General features: G+C 36.0%; 1 protein-coding gene across 7 annotated transcripts in view; it reads left to right on the forward strand.

Moving 5' to 3' along the window:
- The window catches only part of Mt2 (tRNA (cytosine(38)-C(5))-methyltransferase), a 201,009-nt gene that overhangs the window by 172,183 nt on the left and 7,930 nt on the right, over nucleotides 1–20,896 (forward strand). For 6 of the 7 annotated variants that reach the window (XM_090410013.1, XM_090410018.1, XM_090410016.1 and 3 more), the window contains one exon: nucleotides 1,667–1,802. The exons of the other annotated variant lie outside the window; for it this stretch is intronic. In XM_090410013.1, the coding sequence (XP_090266139.1) occupies nucleotides 1,667–1,802 (136 nt within the window). The remainder of the gene's footprint in view (nucleotides 1–1,666; nucleotides 1,803–20,896) is intronic. 7 annotated transcript variants of the gene reach the window in all.

Raw genomic sequence — 20,896 nt, forward strand, 5'->3', positions numbered from 1 at the left:
ATATGGAAGGTGGGGAGAGTACATGGGGGGCATCCATGAAAGTTAAGTTTGTTCACAGTCAAGAAAGGGGTAAGAGCTAAGGTTCTCTGTCAGAGCAGTGAGTGAGTGGAATGGTTTGCCTTTAGGGGTAGTGAGTGCATCTAGTGTGAATGAATTGAAGGGAAGGTATGACAGCTGGTTTGCATGATTTATAGCCTCCTTCGAGTCCTTGACTGCCTGGAGGTCTCAGATAAGAATAATAAATTAAACAGTAGTGGTCCTAGCAAAGAACTTTGCAGCACACTACTAGTTACCAGCTTTTGCTTGGATCCTGCTTCTCTGTATACCACTTTTTGATATCTGTCCTGCAGCCATCCTCTTATCGACATAACCAATGTCCATCCTCATTTGTTCTAATTTGCATAACCAAGTTCCTTGTGGTATTCGGTCAAATGGCTTTGCAGAATATCATGTAACCATTTCCTTTATTCAACTCATCTGTCACTCTAATAGAGTTTATATATAATAATAGTTTCTAATGGTGTTAATTTTTCTTATGTCGCATTTCCATTGTCTGCTTTAACTATCACTATGCTTTTTCTTGTCATAATACTTTAAGAGCTGTCAACTCTAATTTCAGGATTTTTCTAGGTGGTAATTAATTTAGTTTTGAGTAATAAGCTGAAGTTTGAATGTGGATGAGGTCTGCAAAATCTCTTGGGAGATGGTATATTCCCTTTTCAGTGTGTAATATCCACTTTTAGAATGTCTGGAAACAATGCAAAATTAAAACCTCTTGCTAAGTTTCTTTTCAGTGCCAGATAAGACTTTGGAAGAAGGATTAATTACAATTTTCAAGTGATTAGATTTTTTTCCTTGTTGAAGCAAATTAAAATCCAAACATAGTAATAATTAAAGCACACAGAGGAAAAGGACACGCACAGTGGTTATGAACACAGATGAATACATAAGAAAAATGAACACCTTTACTAGAAGATTCCAACACTTATGTAGTCTTAGCCTGGGATCCACATGGCATACACATCATAAAAGTAATGACTTAAAATAGTTTCTTGATCTATGGATGTTGTTTCATCCAGTAACCTATTGTGGATTCCATAGGCAGTCCATCTTATAAAAACTTAAAACCTCAACATTTTTGTCTAACTTTTGACCTATGGAATTGTCATATGAAATTGTGCATATAAAGACAGATTGAGGGGAAATATGGTTTTCAAAGTTTGAGATGAGATATGATAGATGATACATGTTAAATTACATAATGAAATAAAGAATTTTTTAATATAATTCACCAATATTTCAAGATGAGTATCTCATCACATCATCAGAGTGAAACAAATAAACTATTGAAGTTACATGAAGCAAGAAAGGAAGAATTACACAAAGGTTAAAAAGTGCTATTAGAAAAAAACTTTGTGTATGCATTGACACATGCATATTGCACTTTGAAAGTAGAATGATTGGTGAGAGTTCAGGGTCACTGTTCACCAGAATATTCTGGATGTATCCATTTCAGTTATAATATTAAATAAGATTACAAATGAACAGTAATAATAAAATAATTATTACTTGAAAAAATTGAAACGTTTTGTACGAACTCCCCCCCCCCAAATTTTAATTGAATATCTGTAAATAATGTTTTTGTAATATTGTTTTTCTGTATTAGTTGTCTCGCATTTTTGCTGACCTTCTTAAGTTAGATTCTTGTGATCCTCAGAAAGTTGCCCTACTACAAGAATTAAAGTTGCGCTACTTTACTCCACAGGAAGTTGCAAATCTAATGTGCTTTCCCAAATCTTTCAGTAAGTAATTTGTCTTTATTAATTTTATATTCAATCAGTATTATGAATCTAATACACTTGTTGAAATACGAGGGGGGGGGGAGTCTGGAAAGCTCTGATACTAAAGCCAACAAAATTTTTTAAGTCCTGCCTAAATGATAGTAATAAAAACTTCCTGTTGCAGCTTATAGGATAGACAGCTACTTAACAAATGTTCTGGAAACAAGTTGCTCATGTGGTAAACCATACAGAAGCCAGAGCATTATTGCTGATGATCTAGTGCATGTGCTACTTCCTTGTTGGGCAGTTACATTTACACAGAGCTTATATGGCATGTTAATTGCAACTTTTTTTTTTTTTTTTGTAATTTTATTTGTAAAGTTAGCATCTGTGAAGTGTCTTGATGATATTGAATATCTCAAATGTAATTAGAATTGATTTCCAGTTTTTTTATATATATATATGTTAAAGATACCAAGCTATTTTAAACCTGGTTTTACTCCATTTCCCAAGTAAGCAAACAGACATACAAGTCAAGTTTGTGCCTGCAAGTGTTGCAAGTCTAGCTGACAATGCACGTAGTGCAAGATCAAGGCAACTCATGGTAAAAGTAGAATAAGCTCTGATCACTAATTTTAATATTTACCCTTAATGCAAAGCACATCTCCTGGAGGAGATGTATGATGCTTTGTATTAAAGGAAAGGGACCACTACCCAGACCGGTTTCGACCTTTATTGAGGTCTCATCAGTGGGAGCCTTACTTGGGAAATGGAGTAAAACCAGGTTTAAAATAGCTTCGTATCTTTAACTTTATTTTACCCAAGGTAAAATACTTTCTACATATATATATATATGTATATATATAGATTCTCATATGCATCTTTTTGCTTTACATAAATTGTGCTTTCTGTACCCAATAACTAGGATTTTGTTGTTGCTCTCTACCAAGCAATTTGTAATGTGCATGTTTCAAGCATAAATTATTAATAATTCGCTTGTCAGTAATGAAAGTATTCCTATTCACACCTGTTCTTTATATCCCTTATATTGCATTCTCACATGGCTCATTAATGGTAGTTCACTTATTTACACCTTTCAGTAATTCAAATATAAAAGCTATAGCATTTTCCTTAATTATTGTTTTTTTATATATCCTAAAACACACTTATTCATCCCCCCACCCCAATGCAGGTTGTCTGCCAATATGAAATGGTGGTGGGCATGGCATTTTCTCTTACCCAAACAGAAGGGTAGGATGGCAGTGAGAGACTTCTGATTGTCCTGTTAATGTGTGAATTACCAGTATTAAAGCTTATATGTGAACTACTTATATATATTAGTGTATTTAATAGTCTGAGACACAAAGAAAAAACTGATATACGGAGTAGGAAGTGATTGTCAGATATACAAAAATATTTTGGGAAAATTTGGAGAAAAGAGCAAAGCTAATAATAATGGCAAATATCTGTTGGATTTCTGCTCAGGACATGGACTGGTTATTACTAACACCATGTTCTAACATAAAAATGTGCACAAATTCACATGGAGAGAAGAGGCAAGGAATAAGAAAAGTCTCATTGACTATGTTATTGTTGATAGTGATGTTTTCTCCCTCATGCAGGATACCAGAGTGTACAGAGGATTTGAAATTGGAAGTGATCATTATTTAATCCTGAGCAGGATAAAATTGAATTTCATATTGAAAAGAATAACATGTAAGAAAGTTTTAAAGCAAATAAAAGTTGAGCAACTCTCAGATGTGAACTGTAGACTAAAATACATAAAGATTATTGGAGAAAAAATGAAAGAGTTTGAGAACAGGAACCAAACCTTGGAGATTCAGTGGCAAGCCTTGAAGAAAACCCTGATTGATTCAGCTAGAGAGGCATGTGGTGAAGTTGTCTGCAAGGATAGAAAAATTAGAACTCCATGGTGGACACAGGAAGTTAAAGAGGCAGTGAAGGAAAAGAAGAAAGCATATCAAAAGTTCCTGGCAAATAAGTCAGCTTGTGCTCTTAAAGAATACAGAGACAAATGTAAGAAAACTAAACACTGTGTAAAACTAGCTAATCAAAAGTCATGGGAGGACTTTGGCAGGAACATAGAAAATAAATATTAAAAAGGTGACAAAATATTCTGGAGGTTGTTGAAGAAGCTTAGGAATGGAGGAAAGAGTGCTGTAAAAGGAGTTAGAGATGATAAAGGTGACATGAAAACGGGAGACAAAGATATCTTTGAAGTATGGAGTAATTACTTTGAAAAACAGCTAAATGAAACAACCAGTGATGACAGCACAGTGGTAAAAAAACACTGACCAGGCATGCAGTAAAGAATACATATCCATGCTTGAAGTAGAAAAAGCCATCAAAGGCTTGAAATGTGAAAAGGCAGCATAAGTAGATGATATTTGACCAGAAATGCTGAAGTATGGTGGTATAAAAATTTTACAGTGGCTGCACTGCATAGTTCAGAAAGCCTGGACAGAGGGATGAATTCCCGATAATTGGAGTAGAGCTCTCATAGTACCCATATATATAAAAAGGGAAATAAAAGTGAATGTGAGAATTACAGAGATGTAATTCTCACATTCAGTGGGTATTCCTACTGAGTGTTCCTGGTAAGATATATGCAAGTATACTTGAGAAACGGTTGAGAAGAATTGTGGAAGAAAAGCTTGGTGAAGAACAAGCTGGATTCAGGTCAAATAGAGGCTATCAGGATCAGATCTTCACTTTTCGACATATAGTGGAGATATCATTGGAATATAACAAAGATCTGTATTTAAGTTTTGTTGATTGACAAGGTGCCAAGAGAGAAGCTATTCAATACGCTACAGTTATATGGTGTCAGTGGGGCATTATATCAAGCAATACTTGGTCTTTATTTGAGTTGTAAGTCAGCAGTTAGAATTGAAGGAAGTACAGGAAGATAGTTTAATGTTAAATCTGGTGTGAGACAAGGATGTACATTATCATCTCTGTTAATCATTATCTATATGGATCACATTATGAAGGAAAGTGGTATTAAACATGATATCAAAATTGGAGATGTTAATGTCAGCTCTTTGCTTTATGCGGATGATGTTATACTTCTAAAATATCCTCTACAAAATAAAATAAATCCTCTACAAGATTCACTGACTAAATTGAATAACTGTTGTAATAGATATGGTATATGAAGGTCAGCAATAAAAAAGACAATAAAAATAAGCAGAATCATTGAAAATGTCAAGTGTGTTGTGAATGGAGAACCTGTGGAACAAGTAAAACATTTCAGCTACTTAGGCTAGATTTTTACTGAAGTTGGTAAATTAAATATGGAAATAGACAACAGAATCAACAAAGCTGGTATGGTAGGAAGTGAATTGAATAAATTCATATCGAATAAGAGAGAAATTAGTCGGAACACTAAATTAGCTGTATACATGACTGTGTTCAAACCAGTTTTAACTTATGGATCTGAGAGCTGGGTCAGAAGTAAAACACTTGACCAAAGACTAGAGACCGCACATATGAGAGTCCTGAGAAAGATTACAGGCGTGAACAGATGGCATCAATGGCAATATATTAAAAATGAGGATATTAGGAAAGAACTTGACATTGTCTGCATCCAGAAATGCATTAGCAGAGCTAATCTCAGGTGGTATGGTCACTTAAACAGAATGGCCGTGGAAAGATTAGCAAAAGAAGTGTTCTCTGCCAGGTTGGCAGAAAACGACACAGAGGAAGACCAAGATATAGGTGGATCGATACAGTACAAAGTGCCTTAGAGGACAGAAATATAAGATCTGATAATGTTGGAGTCTTGATGAGTAACAGACTGATTTGGAGGAAAATTGTAGATAGGAAGTTAGTAATGATGTAAATTTTTCGTTTAGTACTATCATATCCTGTACACCCCTTGAGGGTACATGGCAGGAATTTGATGATGATGAAAATAGAAATTTTTTTTCCAAACGTCAGTTACTGATTAGTGATTCATCTTCTAGTTTATATAAATTGAAAAGTGTGCTTAACATAATATTTTTTAAAAGTAGTAATTATGGCTGAATAATGCTTGTTGTATTGGGTGGAAAAACACTGCCTGCACATTTGGATGTTCTAAATGTGGATGACTTGAAACAATGTACACTGCAACAGTGTGACTTGGTGCATTGTCAACAATTAATAAAACTTTGAAATCGAAAGTGTTTTTTGCTTCATATACGTTTCCACTTCTGTTACAAAGCAATTATTGAACCATTCAGTAAATATAGTTGTTAGCCATCCGCTGTACTGGCAGCTGTTTTAGATCTTTGCCTTTTAGAGCACATGGTCTCAGAAATCGATTTAATAGGATGGGGATTCAACATTCGATCCTGATGCATTGCTACAAAGTAACAACATTACTTGATCTTTGCTTGCTTTAAACCCACTTGCTTTTTTTCTCAGACTTTGCGATGAAAATTCGACTATGCATTTTCTTCCAATACAGTCCTGTTTCATCAGCATTAAAGAATTGATCGGGGCAATATCCACCATCTTCAATAATTTTGGCTAACTTCTATTGAAAATTTTTGGCGGCTGCTTCATCTACTGCTGCAACCTTGCCTGTAATCTTCATGTTATGAATTGCATTCCTTTTTAAAAACCCGATTAGCCATCCTTTGCTATCCAAAAATTCTTTATCAGCCTGGGAAGTAGAAGTAGATGGCTCCAATTTTTTCATCTGTTCATAAAGCCGAAGAGCTTTTTGTTTAATTAAATAACCGCTTATAGGAATTATTCTTTGAGTTAATCCTTCAATCCAAACGACGTTCCGTTTATTCTAATAAAGCATCTCTTGAGTACAATGATAATTTGACATTTAGTTTTGTGCCAGAAATGACAGATTTTCTTATTGCGACTTCATTCTTTTTAATTGCTCTTATAGTAGATTTGCCTAAATTAAAATGTTTACCAATCGCCGTAGATCCCTCTCCTTTTGTTAAGCAATCTAAATTGCAATTTTCATTTCCAAAGTAATTGCTTTTCTTTCGTGCTTTTTTTTCTCCACTGGGCCAAATTTAATCAGCAAAATGTAGACTTATAATAATGAAAAGACAAACACTTACTCACATGCAAAATTAAACTTCACGGACACTCACTGCTTACGTGTTACTCACGTTACGCCAGAATATGCTGTAACATGCTGTTCATTATGTACAATGGGGAAACTCTGAATTTACATGAAATATGCACCGCATAACTTCAAAACCGCATAAAAAAGAGACCTGAGTGTATTTTACTAGTAACAATACATGACCATTTATTATCATATATTTATTAATTATACATGATCAATTTCATAGATGTTTTCAGTTCTGATACTTAAAAAGTTTATCTTGAAACACTTCTCAGATAAAGAAGTCAGTGTTTTTTCTTCCATTGAAAACAAATGTTGAGGGTAAAACCATTCGAAATTAACATAAAAATTTGCAGTGATTTAAAACCCCTCTGGTCTACACACACATTTAACCACATTAGGTTTTCTGAATTCTAATTCAGAAAACATTGGCAAATGGACAGTGCTGGTGATGTCATATGATGTAGCAGCCACTGAGAAAACACTCAGAAATATTGATATACAGTAAATTCTCGATTTAACAGACATAATTTGATAATGAAATAATTAATAAAAAAAATGATGGTTCATTTGAAGTGATTGGCAGTTTATAAATTGCTTCCTTGGATACATTCGTATATATTTGTGATATTTTGTGCATGCTCGTAATAGTTGGCACGTGTGCATGTGCTTTGGATCAGTAGCATTGCTAGTGATCCAAAACACGTGGTGTTTAGGCTGTTGCTGGAGCAATTTTTAGTTAAACTGTTATTAATCATTATTAATATCAATTAATATGTCTGGGATTAAAAGAAAACGAGTAAACTTGATGATAGCACAGAAACTTGTGCTATCGTCAAGAAACTTATAGAAAGTGGTGCATCTATTGCTCATGGTTGTGAAAAAGCAAACAGTTTCAGATATAAGCAAAATAAAGACAAACTTACTTGGTTTTCACGTTGAGAGTTCCAAAAGTGGTTTCACTGTGGCAGATAAGAAACGTGATGTTGACCAAGCATAAGAATTTAGAAGGAGTTTACAAGTGGTTCATTCAACAGCAGTCAAGTGGTGTTGAACTAAAGTCATCTGCTGAAAAACTGGCACAACACATGGGCATACAGTTCCAGGCGAGTGATGGGTGGCTTTGACACTTTCGTAAATGGCACCATTACTAACAGGCAAACATGTGGTGAAGCACTGAGCACTGATATTGAACAAGTTGAGCCCTTCAGAAAATACATCAATGAAGTCATTGAATCTGAGGGTCTTATTTTGTTTCAAGTTTACAGTGCAGATGAGACTGGCCTGTTCTATTGTGCTGTTCTTGAAAATACCCTTGCAAACAAACATGAGATTACCATGCTTGGCCGCAAATTAAACAAGGAGCGCATTTCAGCCCTACTTCATGCTAATGCCAATGGCACACATCGCCTCAAGCCTTGCGCTTTGAAAATGTTATGAACCAATTGTCTGTCATCTATTCCAGTTCAAGGAATGCCTGGTTTGCAAGTGACATTTTTTCCAACTGGTTTTTCAATCACTTCATACCAAGTGCAAAACTAACAAGAAGAGATCCTGAAAATCTCTCTTGAAGATGTAAAAGCTGTTTTACTTCTTGATAATGCATCAGCCCATCCTAATGCCGAGAAGTTAGTTAGTAGGAATGGAAGAATAAAATGTATTTATTAATTTATTATTATTTTTCAGGTCTGTTTTGCTCAGTTCTTCCATTTCAGCTTTCTAATGCACTCAACAAACCTCATAACTGCATAAACTCATATATATATATATATATATATATATATCTTAGTCTTTTTTTGGGGTATTTTTTCCTGCTGTCATAACATATATATTTGTTTTACTAATCTTGCATGTCCGATTCTGTTTAAGTGACAATACCATTTTAAGTCACTTGCTTACAGATTCTTGAATAATGTCAAGGTCTTCCCTCATATCTTCATTTTTTTAATGTGATTATGCCATTGATTTCATCTGTTCACTGTACTAATTTTCTTGCACATTATAGCTCTGATTTCTATTTGATCAGCTGTCCCATATTCTGCATGGTCATCACTGAGAATGCAGATTTGATTCAATTTTCTTGCCTATTTTCATAATTTTACTCTGCTTATCGCTCATTTTTGCACTATACCTCGCTAGGCAGTTATTGAATTTGGTTCAAGACTTGCAATAAATTTACATCAATTAATAGGATAACACCAATTTCAGAGAATAAAGATATAAGCCTAATATATCTTATTTAAAAATAAGGTTTAAAAGCACTTTCCATAATCATGTGATCCATATAGAACATAAATATAATGACCTGCTTTATATCCAGTTTAATAACAAACTCTTCTTGAATGTCCTTGAATTGGTACTAATGTATTGCTTTTGTATAAAATTCTATTCAGACTATACAGATTTAATGTTTTGTGCAGTCCTTCCAATCATGAAACTTTGTCACATAATTTTTTTTTAATAGATCAATGAAGCTTAGGTCTCTTTATTATATTCCTCTCATTTCTTGATATATCTCCATTATTATCAGTCTATATCTTTAAGGAAAGGAGTATTAAATCTAATATCAGAGTTATTATTCATACTAGGCAGGTAGTTATTAATCATCAGCATCAAATTTCTCATGATATGTATCCTTGGGAGGGGGGGGGGATATGAACAAGAGATTATGATAGTACTATGAGAAATCATTACTATCTACAACTTCCCTCCATATTACATATGCCAGGATGCAGTGTAATCAGATCTTATATTTTGGGTCTTCTAAGGCATGGTTCCCAAACGTTTTCGGCTGAAGAAGCCCTTGCACCAGAAAACATACATGCTGGAGCTCTCATAAAATTTTTTACATTAATATTATGAACATTCAATAATGACAGTTAAATTTTACAAGTCTTTTCAAACTTCATACTTGAATAAATATTCAAAGAAAAAATTGCCATTTGACATCTACTTATTTGTGCTAAAAGTTCCACATTCAAAATGCAAAATTTAAATCATTATATATTTATTTATTAGTGGCTTAGGTAACGGAGGCCATGAAGAGGATGAGGAATGGAAAAGTGGTGGGCCCCGACAGAATTCCAGTGGAGGCATGGAAGGCACTGGGGGAAGAGGGAATTGACCTGCTGTGGGACCTGTTCATGAAAGTTTGCCAACAGGAAAATATACCCGAGGAATGGAGGGAGAATACTGTTGTTCCCATCTACAAGGGTAAAGGGGATGCACAAGACTGTAAAAATTACAGAGGAATAAAGTTGATGTCCCACACAATGAAGATCCTAGAAAGGGTTCTTGATGGTAGATTGAGGGAGGAGGTGGAGATTGCAAAGGAACAATTTGGCTTCATGCCTGGTAGATCAACAACAGATGCTATCTTTGGGTTACGACAGATGATGGAAAAATATCGAGAGAAACAAAGGGAGCTACATCTGGTATTTATTGATCTGGAGAAAGCATACGATAGAGTGCCAAGGCAAGAAGTCTGGAGGTGTCTGAGGGAGAAGAAGGTGCCGGAGAAATATGTCAGCTTGGTGCGGGAAATGTACAGAAATGTGAAGACAAGTGTTCGGACCTGTTTGGGACAGACAGAAAGTTTTCAAGTAACAGTTGGCTTGCATCAAGGGTCAGCATTAAGTCCGTTTCTGTTTAATATTGTGATGGAGGTGGTAACAGAGGAGGTGAGAGAAGATGCACCTTGGACAATGTTGTATGCAGATGACATCTTGCTGTGTGTAGATTCAAGAGAAGAAGCGGAAACTAAACTGGAAAGATGAAGAAAAGTACTGGAAGAGAGAGGTATGAGACTGAGCAGAAGTAAGACAGAGTATATGTGTTGCGCAGTGGGCGGTGGCCAGGAGACAGATTTGGAGCTGGAAGGAAATGTCATTAGGAAGGTGAGAGACTTTAGATACTTAGGTTCAACAGTGGAAGAAGATGGAGGAGCTGAGAAGGAAGTGGGATGCAGGATACAAGCGGGTTGGAGGAACTGGAGGGAGATGGCTGGAGTGTTATGCGATAAGAGGGTGCCGATCAATCTGAAAGGCAAAATTTATAGGACAGTAGTGAGGCCAGCTATGACATATGCTATAGAAACTGTGGCCCTGAGGAAAAATAACATCAGCAGGATGGAAGTAGCAGAGATGAGAATGCTTAGGTGGATGTGCGGTGTGACCAGAAAGGATCATCTGAGAAATGACTATGTCAGGGGAACAGTGAAAGTTACGAACTTAGGAGCGAAAATACAGGAGGCAAGGTTGAGATGGTTTGGTCATGTGATGAGGAGGGAGGACGAATATGTGGGAAGAAGGGTCATGCAGATGGATGTGCAAGGAAGGTGGAAGCGTGGGCGGCCAAAGAAGAGATGGAGGGAGCTGTTAGAAGAGGACTTGAAGATGAAGAACTTGGATGTGGTGACAGCCCAAGACAGGAAGGTGTGGAGGAGACTCATAACAAACAGTGACCCCACTTAAGTGGGAGAAGCTGTAGAAGAAGAAGAAGTGGCTTAGGTAGGCTTGCTTTTGATCACAAAGTGCTTTAATATTTGGAGTTATAGTTGTCACCTGTAAGCACAGGTGTTATCTGTGTTTAACCTGTTGCTAAATTTAGTCTTTGTAGTGTATATAATGAAAAGGTTTGCTCACCAAGATATGTTGTTGCAAAATAAATCAAAAATTTCAAATCTTGATTGCTTATTTTAGGGTATTCCATGAATATTTCTATCCAAAATTTTGTAATTTTGGATTGAAATATCCATGAAGTATTCTCCCCCTCCTCCCAAAAAATTTGTTTTTAAAGTATAATCCATTCTTTCTCTTTTTAAACACGATTCATTGGTACTGGCAGATTCAATGAGGGGATAAGTACTCCCCAATACTCTTACACAAATAAGATATATGTTGCATGATTGAAACTTTAGCACCTTCATTTAGGGTAATTTCATAAGTAGAAAACTACTGAGATTTTTGAAGTAATCAAATTCTCTAAGTACACATTCACTACTTAGTTTTAATTTATGTTGAAGTGCCTCCATTTTACTCTGAATTTTGTAGTACGTTACCCCAGGGCCCTGCATTCCAACGTTTACTTCATTTAGACATGCAAATATATCTGAAAGGTGTGCCATTTTTTGTATCCAGCATTTATCTTTTAAGTTGCAAGCAAGTTAGGAACGACATCCAGATAAAAAGAAACCTATATCTATGAAGTATAAAACAAATGGAAAACATCACATGTTCTGGCTACTCCTTTGGCAAATATCCTTTATTCAGATTTGAAAAAAATGACAATCTTAATTACAGATGATATTTTATAGTTTGAAAAACAAATAAAGAATATTCTAAAATTAGAATATCACAGAGCCTGAGATAACTGTGATGGAGCCCAATGGCTCTTCTCTGCTCTAAGGCACTTATTACCCCCCCCCCCAACTGGCCAACGTCTATAGACGGATAGTTAAATCTGGATACGATTCTGTAACACCCATTGAATATCATGGATAAGAAGTGCAATTTGGTCTCACTATTTCATCCACCTCGGTGGTAGGGAGGTTAATGTATCAGTCTGCCTTGATCTTGCTTTGCCATTCTTTCCTTGGTAATTGTTCCTTTCCCATTCCATTTAAGTGACTCTACCACCTTAGTATATTTACACATTCCTAATACAAGCAAGCTAGCAATGTTAAGTTCCTTCCTAATATCTCTAATTTTTCATATGGTTCTGTCATTGATTCCATCTATTCTAACCCATAATTTTTCTCAGAACTCATAACAGTGGTCTGATTGATTGCATTTTATTTCTAATCCAGCTCTCAGATATCTGTAAGTTAAAACTCATAGCAATGCTGTCTTGTATACTTTTTTTTTTAAAGTGTTCTTACTAATTTCTCTCTGTACAGATAAATTGATTGTTAACTCACTACTATGCCAGCTTTGCTAATTTGTCTCTTTCCATATTTTATTTACCATCTTCACTAAAAAATTCGAGATGCAGTTGATGTTTTCAGTATGCCTGCCTATTTTCATAGTCTTTTTATTGCTGATTTTCATACTGAATTTATTACAACAGTTATTCAAATTATGCAAGGAATTCCATGGACTGGATATATTTGAGAGTACAACTTCATTCCCACAAAGAGCTGCAATATCAGTTTCAGTAGCCACTTTCCATCATACATTCATATAGGTGAAGAATAACAGTGGATATTGTGTGTACTTCTTGTTGATAAGCTTATACGTTGGTAACACATGATTATTAAATTATTTCAGGAAATCACAATGTATACTAAATATTAATTAAAAGAAAACTTTAATCAATACTTCCTATATTTTGGCAATGCTACATTGCCCTTCATGGGAACATAAAACTATGATAAATGCACACAGGTACAAATAATGACAAATGAGGCCAAAGAGAGTATCTAATGAACTTAAATTGGGATATCATGGCTGTTGGGCTGATGTTCACATGATGCAAGCTTTCCAAATTTGGGGCAGTCTCATTCACCCAAATTTGTTGAGGTTTGGGAAGTTTTTTAGAGCTGAGGCTTATTCCATGAACAATCTTCGTTATTTATATTTGCTGTGGTGTAGTAAAGTGGCTTTCTTCCATCGTATTCTGTGGCAGGTATCCAGAGCATAGTCCGCAAGCCCAGAATGGCTATATTGGTGAAACCGGATGTAGAGTTTGTATTCAGATATCCTGATATTAGCTGTCCTGCCTGTTTGGCCATAGTAGGACAGTTTACAAGGGACCTGGTATACTCCAGGTAGGTCTAGGGAAAGTGGCTGGTGTTTGGAGCAGATAAGGGATGCCAATTTCTTATATGGTTTGTAACAGGTTGTTAGGTCATATTTCTTTAGGATTTTGGTTAACTTTTCAGAGATGCCATCATATCAAGACAACTAAATCATTTAACCTTCTTAAAATGCTGCCGGGATAATAGGGTAATCCCAAATTGCGTGAAATTAAAGCACCACTTCTCTTCACAGAAGGCTCTCTGCATTTATAAACTCCACACTAGCTTTGCCATATTATGCAAACAAATTGTCGCTACCCACTTTCTCTTAGCCAACATCAATGAGACTATTCGTGCGTTAGAAGAAGAGTTTGCTGCTACTCTGAACCACGACCTATGGACGATTCTCTACGACATCTTGTGCACTTCAGCAAATAAAGAATTTAAAAAAAGTACAATGTCGGCACATCAAAAAATTTGAAAATCTGAAAAGGAACTCTACCTCCAAACCTCAACTAAACACGGTAATTAACCTGTCTTCCGTTACCTTGAAGCACTCAGCGCACTTACATGTGGCCACAATTTCACCTTAGCACCGAAGAAATAATGATACATGTAGAATGTGAAATCCACAACCTTCCCAACCATATTTCCAACAGTATCAGACTGGATGTAGCTGGTGTTCTGACCAAAGCAAAACCACCAGAAACCAACCTATCCAAAGCAGAATATAAAGTGCTACAAGAAATCAAGAACAATAGAGAAATAGTAATCACCAAAGTGGATAAGGGTAATGCCACTGTGGTTCTCAACCAAACAGACTATACAGGTAAGCTTACTTCTTTATTGTTAGATTGGTCTACCTACCTCCCTATTGAATATGATCCCACCAGCTCCCAAATCAGAACACTCCAAAGGCTCCTTAAGAAGGTTACTTCTTGGTCTGAGGAAGTTACTAACAAACTAAAGCCTTTTAACTCTAGACCCTCCTGAATATATGGACTACCAAAAATCCATGAACAAAATATGCATTACATCCTATTGTGGATGGCATTGATTCCCCCCACCCACATACAAATTAGCCAAACATTTAGCTAAAGCGCTCACACACTGTACTGGCAACACACCATCACACACAAAAAACTCAGCCCACTTCAAAGTCAGTATAGAAAATCTCTCACTCAAACACACAGACATAATGGTCAGTTTTGATGTCTCCTCCCTATTCACGAATGTCCCACTCAAAGATACCTCAGAGCTCATCCAAGCCAAATTTCCTCCCAATATCTCAGCCCTATTTCAATTCACAATGAACTCGGGCTATTTCGTTTGGCAAGGAAAATTCTACAAACAGATAGAGGGGACAGCCATGGGTTCACCACTCTCCTCACCGCTGGCCAACTTCTATATGGAGACTTGAAGAAAAAGCCTTAAACTCAGTCCCACAAAAATCCACCGTTTGGCTACCCTACGTGGATGATGTATTCGCTATGGCTCAGATACACTCCACATCTTCTTAACACACTTAGACAACCAACACCCTAAAATCCAGTTCACCTTGGAAAAAGAGAAAAAAAAACAACAGTCTTTCTTTCCTAGACAACGATTACATGCCAGCCTGATGGATCCTTGGCTTTCTCTGTTTACAGAAAGCCAGCCCATACAGGCAGATACATTCCCCAGCAACCCCCCCCCCCCCCTCACAACAATATGGGGTTATAAAATCCCAAAATTAATCTGTTCAGATGATAATGCCCTAATCACTGAACTAAACCACATCCTTAACACATTCTTAGCCAATGGCTATAATCCCCCAAAAATATTAAAACTAGTTACCCCCCCCCCCCTTTCATAACAAAGATTACACTAAATCTATCGCCATTCCTTATATCCGAGGCATCTCTGAAAAGTTAACCAAAATCCTCAAGAAATATGACCTAACGACTTGTTACAAACCATATAAGAAATTGGCATCCCTTATCCGCTCCACCAAAGACCAGCCACTTCCCCTAGACCTACCTGGAGTATACCAGGTCCTTTGCAGCTGTAAACTGTCCTACTATGGCCAAACAGGCAGGACAGCTAATATCAGGATATCTGAACACAAATTCTACATCCGGTTTCACCAATATAGCCATTCCGGGCTTGTGGACTATGCTCTGGATATCCGCCACAGAATACGATGGAAGAAAGCCACTTTACTACACCACAGCAAATATAAATAACGAAGATTGTTCATGGAATAAGCCTCAGCTCTAAAAAAAAACTTCCCAAACCTCAACAAATTTGGGTGCATGAGACTGCCCCAAATTTGGGAAGCTTGCATCATGAGAATAACGGCCAAGACAACCCAACTTAGCCTGCTAGGGGACACCTTTATAATTCTAGGAACAACGTTAGTTACTTTCTTCGGCTTCATTTGTTCGATTTTCGTACCTGGATGCACTTATCATAGTTACGTGTTCCCATGAAGATGGCAACGTAACATTGCCAATATATAGGAAGTATTGATTAAAGATTTCTTTTAATTAATATTTAGTATACATTGTAATTTCCTGAAATAATTTAATAGTCATATAGTGTGTACTTTTTTTTTACACACCTCATTTTACATCAAACCAACTTTCTGTATTTCCTTCAATTCTAACTACTGATCTACAACTGAAATACAAATTGTGTATTGCTCAGTATAACAATCCAATTTATACCATACAACTGTAGCATTTTGAATTGCATCTTTCTCTTGGTACCTTTTCCAGATCTAAAAAACTCATACAGATCCTAGTTATATTCCCAGTTATGATTTCTTGATTATTTGTCATAAAGTGAAAATTGAATGATAAATCCCATTTAGAATGAACCAAGTTATTGTTCTCCATGGTTTCCTTCCACAATTTTTCTTAGCCTCTTCTCAAATATGCTTGTATAAATCTTATATGGAACACTCAGTAAAGAGATTCTTCTGAAAATCATAGTTTCAGTTTTATTTCCCCTTTTATAAATGGACACCATGAGAGCTCTATGCAATTGTTTGGAATTCAATCTTCTGAAAGTGATTTCTGGATTATGTAGTGCAGTACTGCTAAAAACTTATATATCTCCATATTTGAGCATTTCTGGTTGAATATCATTTACTCTAGTGGTTCTTCCACATTTGAGGTTTTTGATAACTTTTTTTACTTCTAGTCCATATTGATATGTACTCCTGAGTGCATTCCTCTTGAATATTTTCTGTCATTTCTTATTTCATTTAGCAGCCTTTCTAAGTAATTACTCCAGACATAGAATATCTTTATCTTCAAGTTTTCATGTCACTTTTTTTTTTAAAGCTCTTCCATCATTTCTGAGCGTTTTCAGTAGCCTTCAGAACATTTTCCTACCTTCTTGATATTTATCATCTATAAGTCTTCCCACGATTTTGTTTAGCTGCTTTTATATTCCTGCCTCACTTCCTTGCATTGTTCACTGCATTCTTTCAAAAAACACGCTGATTTACTAGACAATAATTTTCGATATGATCTCTTTTAACTGTTTGAGTCCACTATAGAGTTCTGATTTTTCTATATCAATTTTTCAATATCCTAGCAGATGACTTGACCACATGCTTTCCTGGTTAAATCAGTCAGTTTTCTTCAGAATTTACCACTGCATCTCGAAGGTTTGATTCTTGTCTTCAAACTGTTGTATTGTTTCTTGAATAATATTTGTATATATGAGGCTGAAAGCTGCTCAATTGAGTCTTTTTAAAAGACTTTTTAACTTTTCAATATGATATTCACTTTCATCCTGCTCAGAGCTAAATGATCACTCTCTATTTCAAATCTAGTTTCAAAGTTAATGGGACATCTTATTTTTTGTGCTCTCCATGTGCATTTGTACACCACTTTATGTAGGAACATCATGTTAGTAATGACCAGTATATCCGGAAGAGAAATCCAGTAGGTATTATCATTATTAATAGCTTTGCACCTTTCTTCATTGAAAAGTGTGCAAGAAAGTTTTAAATAGACTCAGTTGAGCTTTCAGAGATGAATTGTAAATTCAGATATATAAATATTATTCAAGAGACAGTGAATTTTTTTAATATTTTGAAGACAAGAATCAAACCTTGGAGATGCAGTGGGAAAGTTTGAAGAAAACATTGATTCAGCCAGGAAAGAATATGGTCAAGTTGTTTGCTAGGATAAAAAAATCAGAACTTCTGGAACAACCGGAAAAGAAATCATATTGAATTAGGAACATCATGTTAGTAATGACCAGTATATCCTGAAGAGAAATCCAGTAGGTATTATCATTATTAATAGCTTTGCACCTTTCTTCATTGAAAAGTGTGTAAGAAAGTTTTAAATAGACTCAGTTGAGCTTTCAGAGATGAATTGTAAATTCAGATATATAAATATTATTCAAGAGACAGTGCAAGAGTTTGAAGACAAGAATCAAACCTTGGAGATGCAGTGGGAAAGTTTGAAGAAAACATTGATTCAGCCAGGAAAGAATATGGTGAAGTTGTCTGCTAGGATAGAAAAATCAGAACTTCTGGAACAACTGGAAAAGAAATCATATTGAAAGTTACTAGCTAGTAAATCATCATGTGTTTTGAGAGAATTACAGTAAAAAAGGGCAAGGAAGCTAAGCAGGGTGTAAAAGCAGCTAAACAAGTCATTGGAAGACTAAGTAAGAATATACATGATAAAATCAGAAAACTGTTCTTGAGGCTATTGAAAAAGGTTAAAAATAGAGGTAAAGTACTTTAAAAAAAATAGAGAGGATAAAGATATTCTAGATGTGTGGAATACTTGTCCTTGGAAAGATAGCAAAATCAAACAAGAAGTGACAGAAAATAGAGAGGAATGCAATCGTGAGTAGATATCAATGCTTGAATTAGAGAAAAGCAGTTGGAATAGATAATATTCCATTAGAAATGCTCAAATTTTGAGGTATAAAAGTTTTACCATTGTTGCTCAGTTGCTGAAAGTTTTTTTCACTTGGTTATACAATGAGTTAAAGATGCCAAAAAAATTATCTTTTTGGTTTAATCCTTGATCCAAGTGTAAGCAAACAATGTTTGCACGTGAACTATTTTTACAACTGGGCTACTTGTACATAGAGTCTAATGACTTCACATCAATTACCTTAGTATCTTATAATGCAAAGCACACACCCTTTGGGATGTGTATAATGCGATATATTATGGGAAGGGCCACTACCCAGACTAGTTTCAACCTTTATTGAGGTATGTTAAAGTGCAGGGATACCTCTCCAAAACTGAGTGATCTACAAGATCACTCTAAATCTCACTGAGTGACCCAAAAGGATGACTTCTAAACTCATCACTCAAAAATAGACAAACACCAGCCACCGAGCAGATCCTCTCTACTCCTCTGGAAGCAAGCTAACAACAGTGAGAACCAGACCCAGAAGAGATACCAAGGTTGTATTAATACAGAAGTCATATTTCCCAATATACAAGTAGTCAAAAGGTGTCACACCATATTATTGAAATACTCTGGATTAGAGACAGATGTTGAAAGTTTTTTAAAGATGCCAAGGAATTATAGTCTTGGTTTAATCCTTTATCAAAGTGTAAGCAAACAATGTTTGAATGTGAAGTATCTTCACGACTGGACTTGTATATAGAGGCTAACGATTTCACATTCAGTTGCTTTAGTATATCCTTAGTATATGCATAATAGGAAGGGCCACTACCTAGACTGGTTTAGACCTTTGTTGAGGTCTCATCAAGTGGGAGCCAGACCAAGAAGAGATACCAAGGCTGAAGTGATGAAGAAGTCTCTAATCCAGGGTATTTTAATAATAAGGCGTGACATCTTTTGACTACTTGTATATGGAAATATATGACTTCTGCATTAACTTGATATCTCTTCTCGGTCTGGCTCCCACTGATGGTAGCTTGCTTCCAGGGGAGTAGAGAGGTTTTGCTTGGTGGCTGGTTTTTTGCCTATCTCTGAGTGTGAGCCACTGTCGAGTTTCCTGTCCTGGAGTCATTCAGGTCGCTCAGTGAGATTTAGAATGATCTTGTAGATGAGAGTTTTTGAAGTGGTATCCCTACCTTAATAAACATCAAACTGGTCTGGGTAGTGGCCCTTACCATGATCCATAGCATAATACACATCCGAAAGGGTGTGTGTGCTTTGCATTATAGGATTTTAAGGCAGTTGATTGAAGTCATTAGTCTCTGTATACAAGTAGCCCAGTCATGAAGATACTTCATGTTTGCTTACAGTTGGATAAAGGATTAAATTAAGAATATAATCTTGGCATCTTTAATTCTTAGTTACACAGTGTTATTCAGAAGGACAAATTACAAATGATTGGCGTAGAGCTGCAATTGTACCAATCTATTAAAAAAATAATAATAAAATAAAACTGAATGTGAGAATTATAGAGAAAAATGTTTTTACATTGCTACTGAATTTTAAAGGTAAGATTTTGCAAGCATACTTGAGAAGAGGCTAAGAAATACACTGTTGACAAAAGTATTTAGACACCTAGTTGTGGTCAAAAAATGCATTTTAATTACATTTCTAGTACCAAGTGGAACTATCTTTGGCCTAAATGACAGCAACTATCCTTTGAGGCATGTTTTCAACTAAATTCCTTGCACAAGGCTACTCCCATTGCTGATGCTGGCCACTGTGGTCTGGAGTGAATTTGGCAAACTAATTCATACCAAAGATGCTTGATGGAGTTGAGGTCAGGACTCTGAACCAGCCACTCAACACTTCATTGTTTTGTGAAAACTAGTCTTAGGCATGCAGTGAAGTATGGCATGGAACATTGTTGTGTTGGAAGCATGAAGTTGTCCAGGATGTGCAGGTAGCCATCAGACGCTATGGTTTTGGATACGTTCACCAATGGACCAAGCCCCCATCCAACCGAAAGCCTCCCCCATACCATTACCGAGCCTCCACCGAACTTGATGGTTAGAATGATGCATTCCTGTTAGAACTGTTCCACTGGGTCCATGACCATTAGATGAAACATTTGGAAGCATGATTCATTGCTCCACAGAACCCTTTTCCAATCATCTATGATTCAGGAATGTGTGAAAGACACCAGTCCAAACATCATTTAGCATAACCCAACTACCATCCCATATTGGAATTCTCAGTTCAGCTGAACATGGCATCTTGACAGTGCAAAGCATGCAACACATCCCATCTTTTATTACCAGACTTACACAAACACTCCCTGAATATTTGTATGTGGTGGGATCCGAAATTTGTATGGCACATAAGGTGTCCAAATGCTTTT

Source organism: Typopeltis vanoorti, chromosome 20 (assembly GCF_054136105.1).
Source record: "Typopeltis vanoorti isolate ZY-2024b chromosome 20, IOZ_Tvanoo_1.0, whole genome shotgun sequence".
NCBI lineage: Eukaryota > Metazoa > Arthropoda > Arachnida > Uropygi > Thelyphonidae > Typopeltis > Typopeltis vanoorti.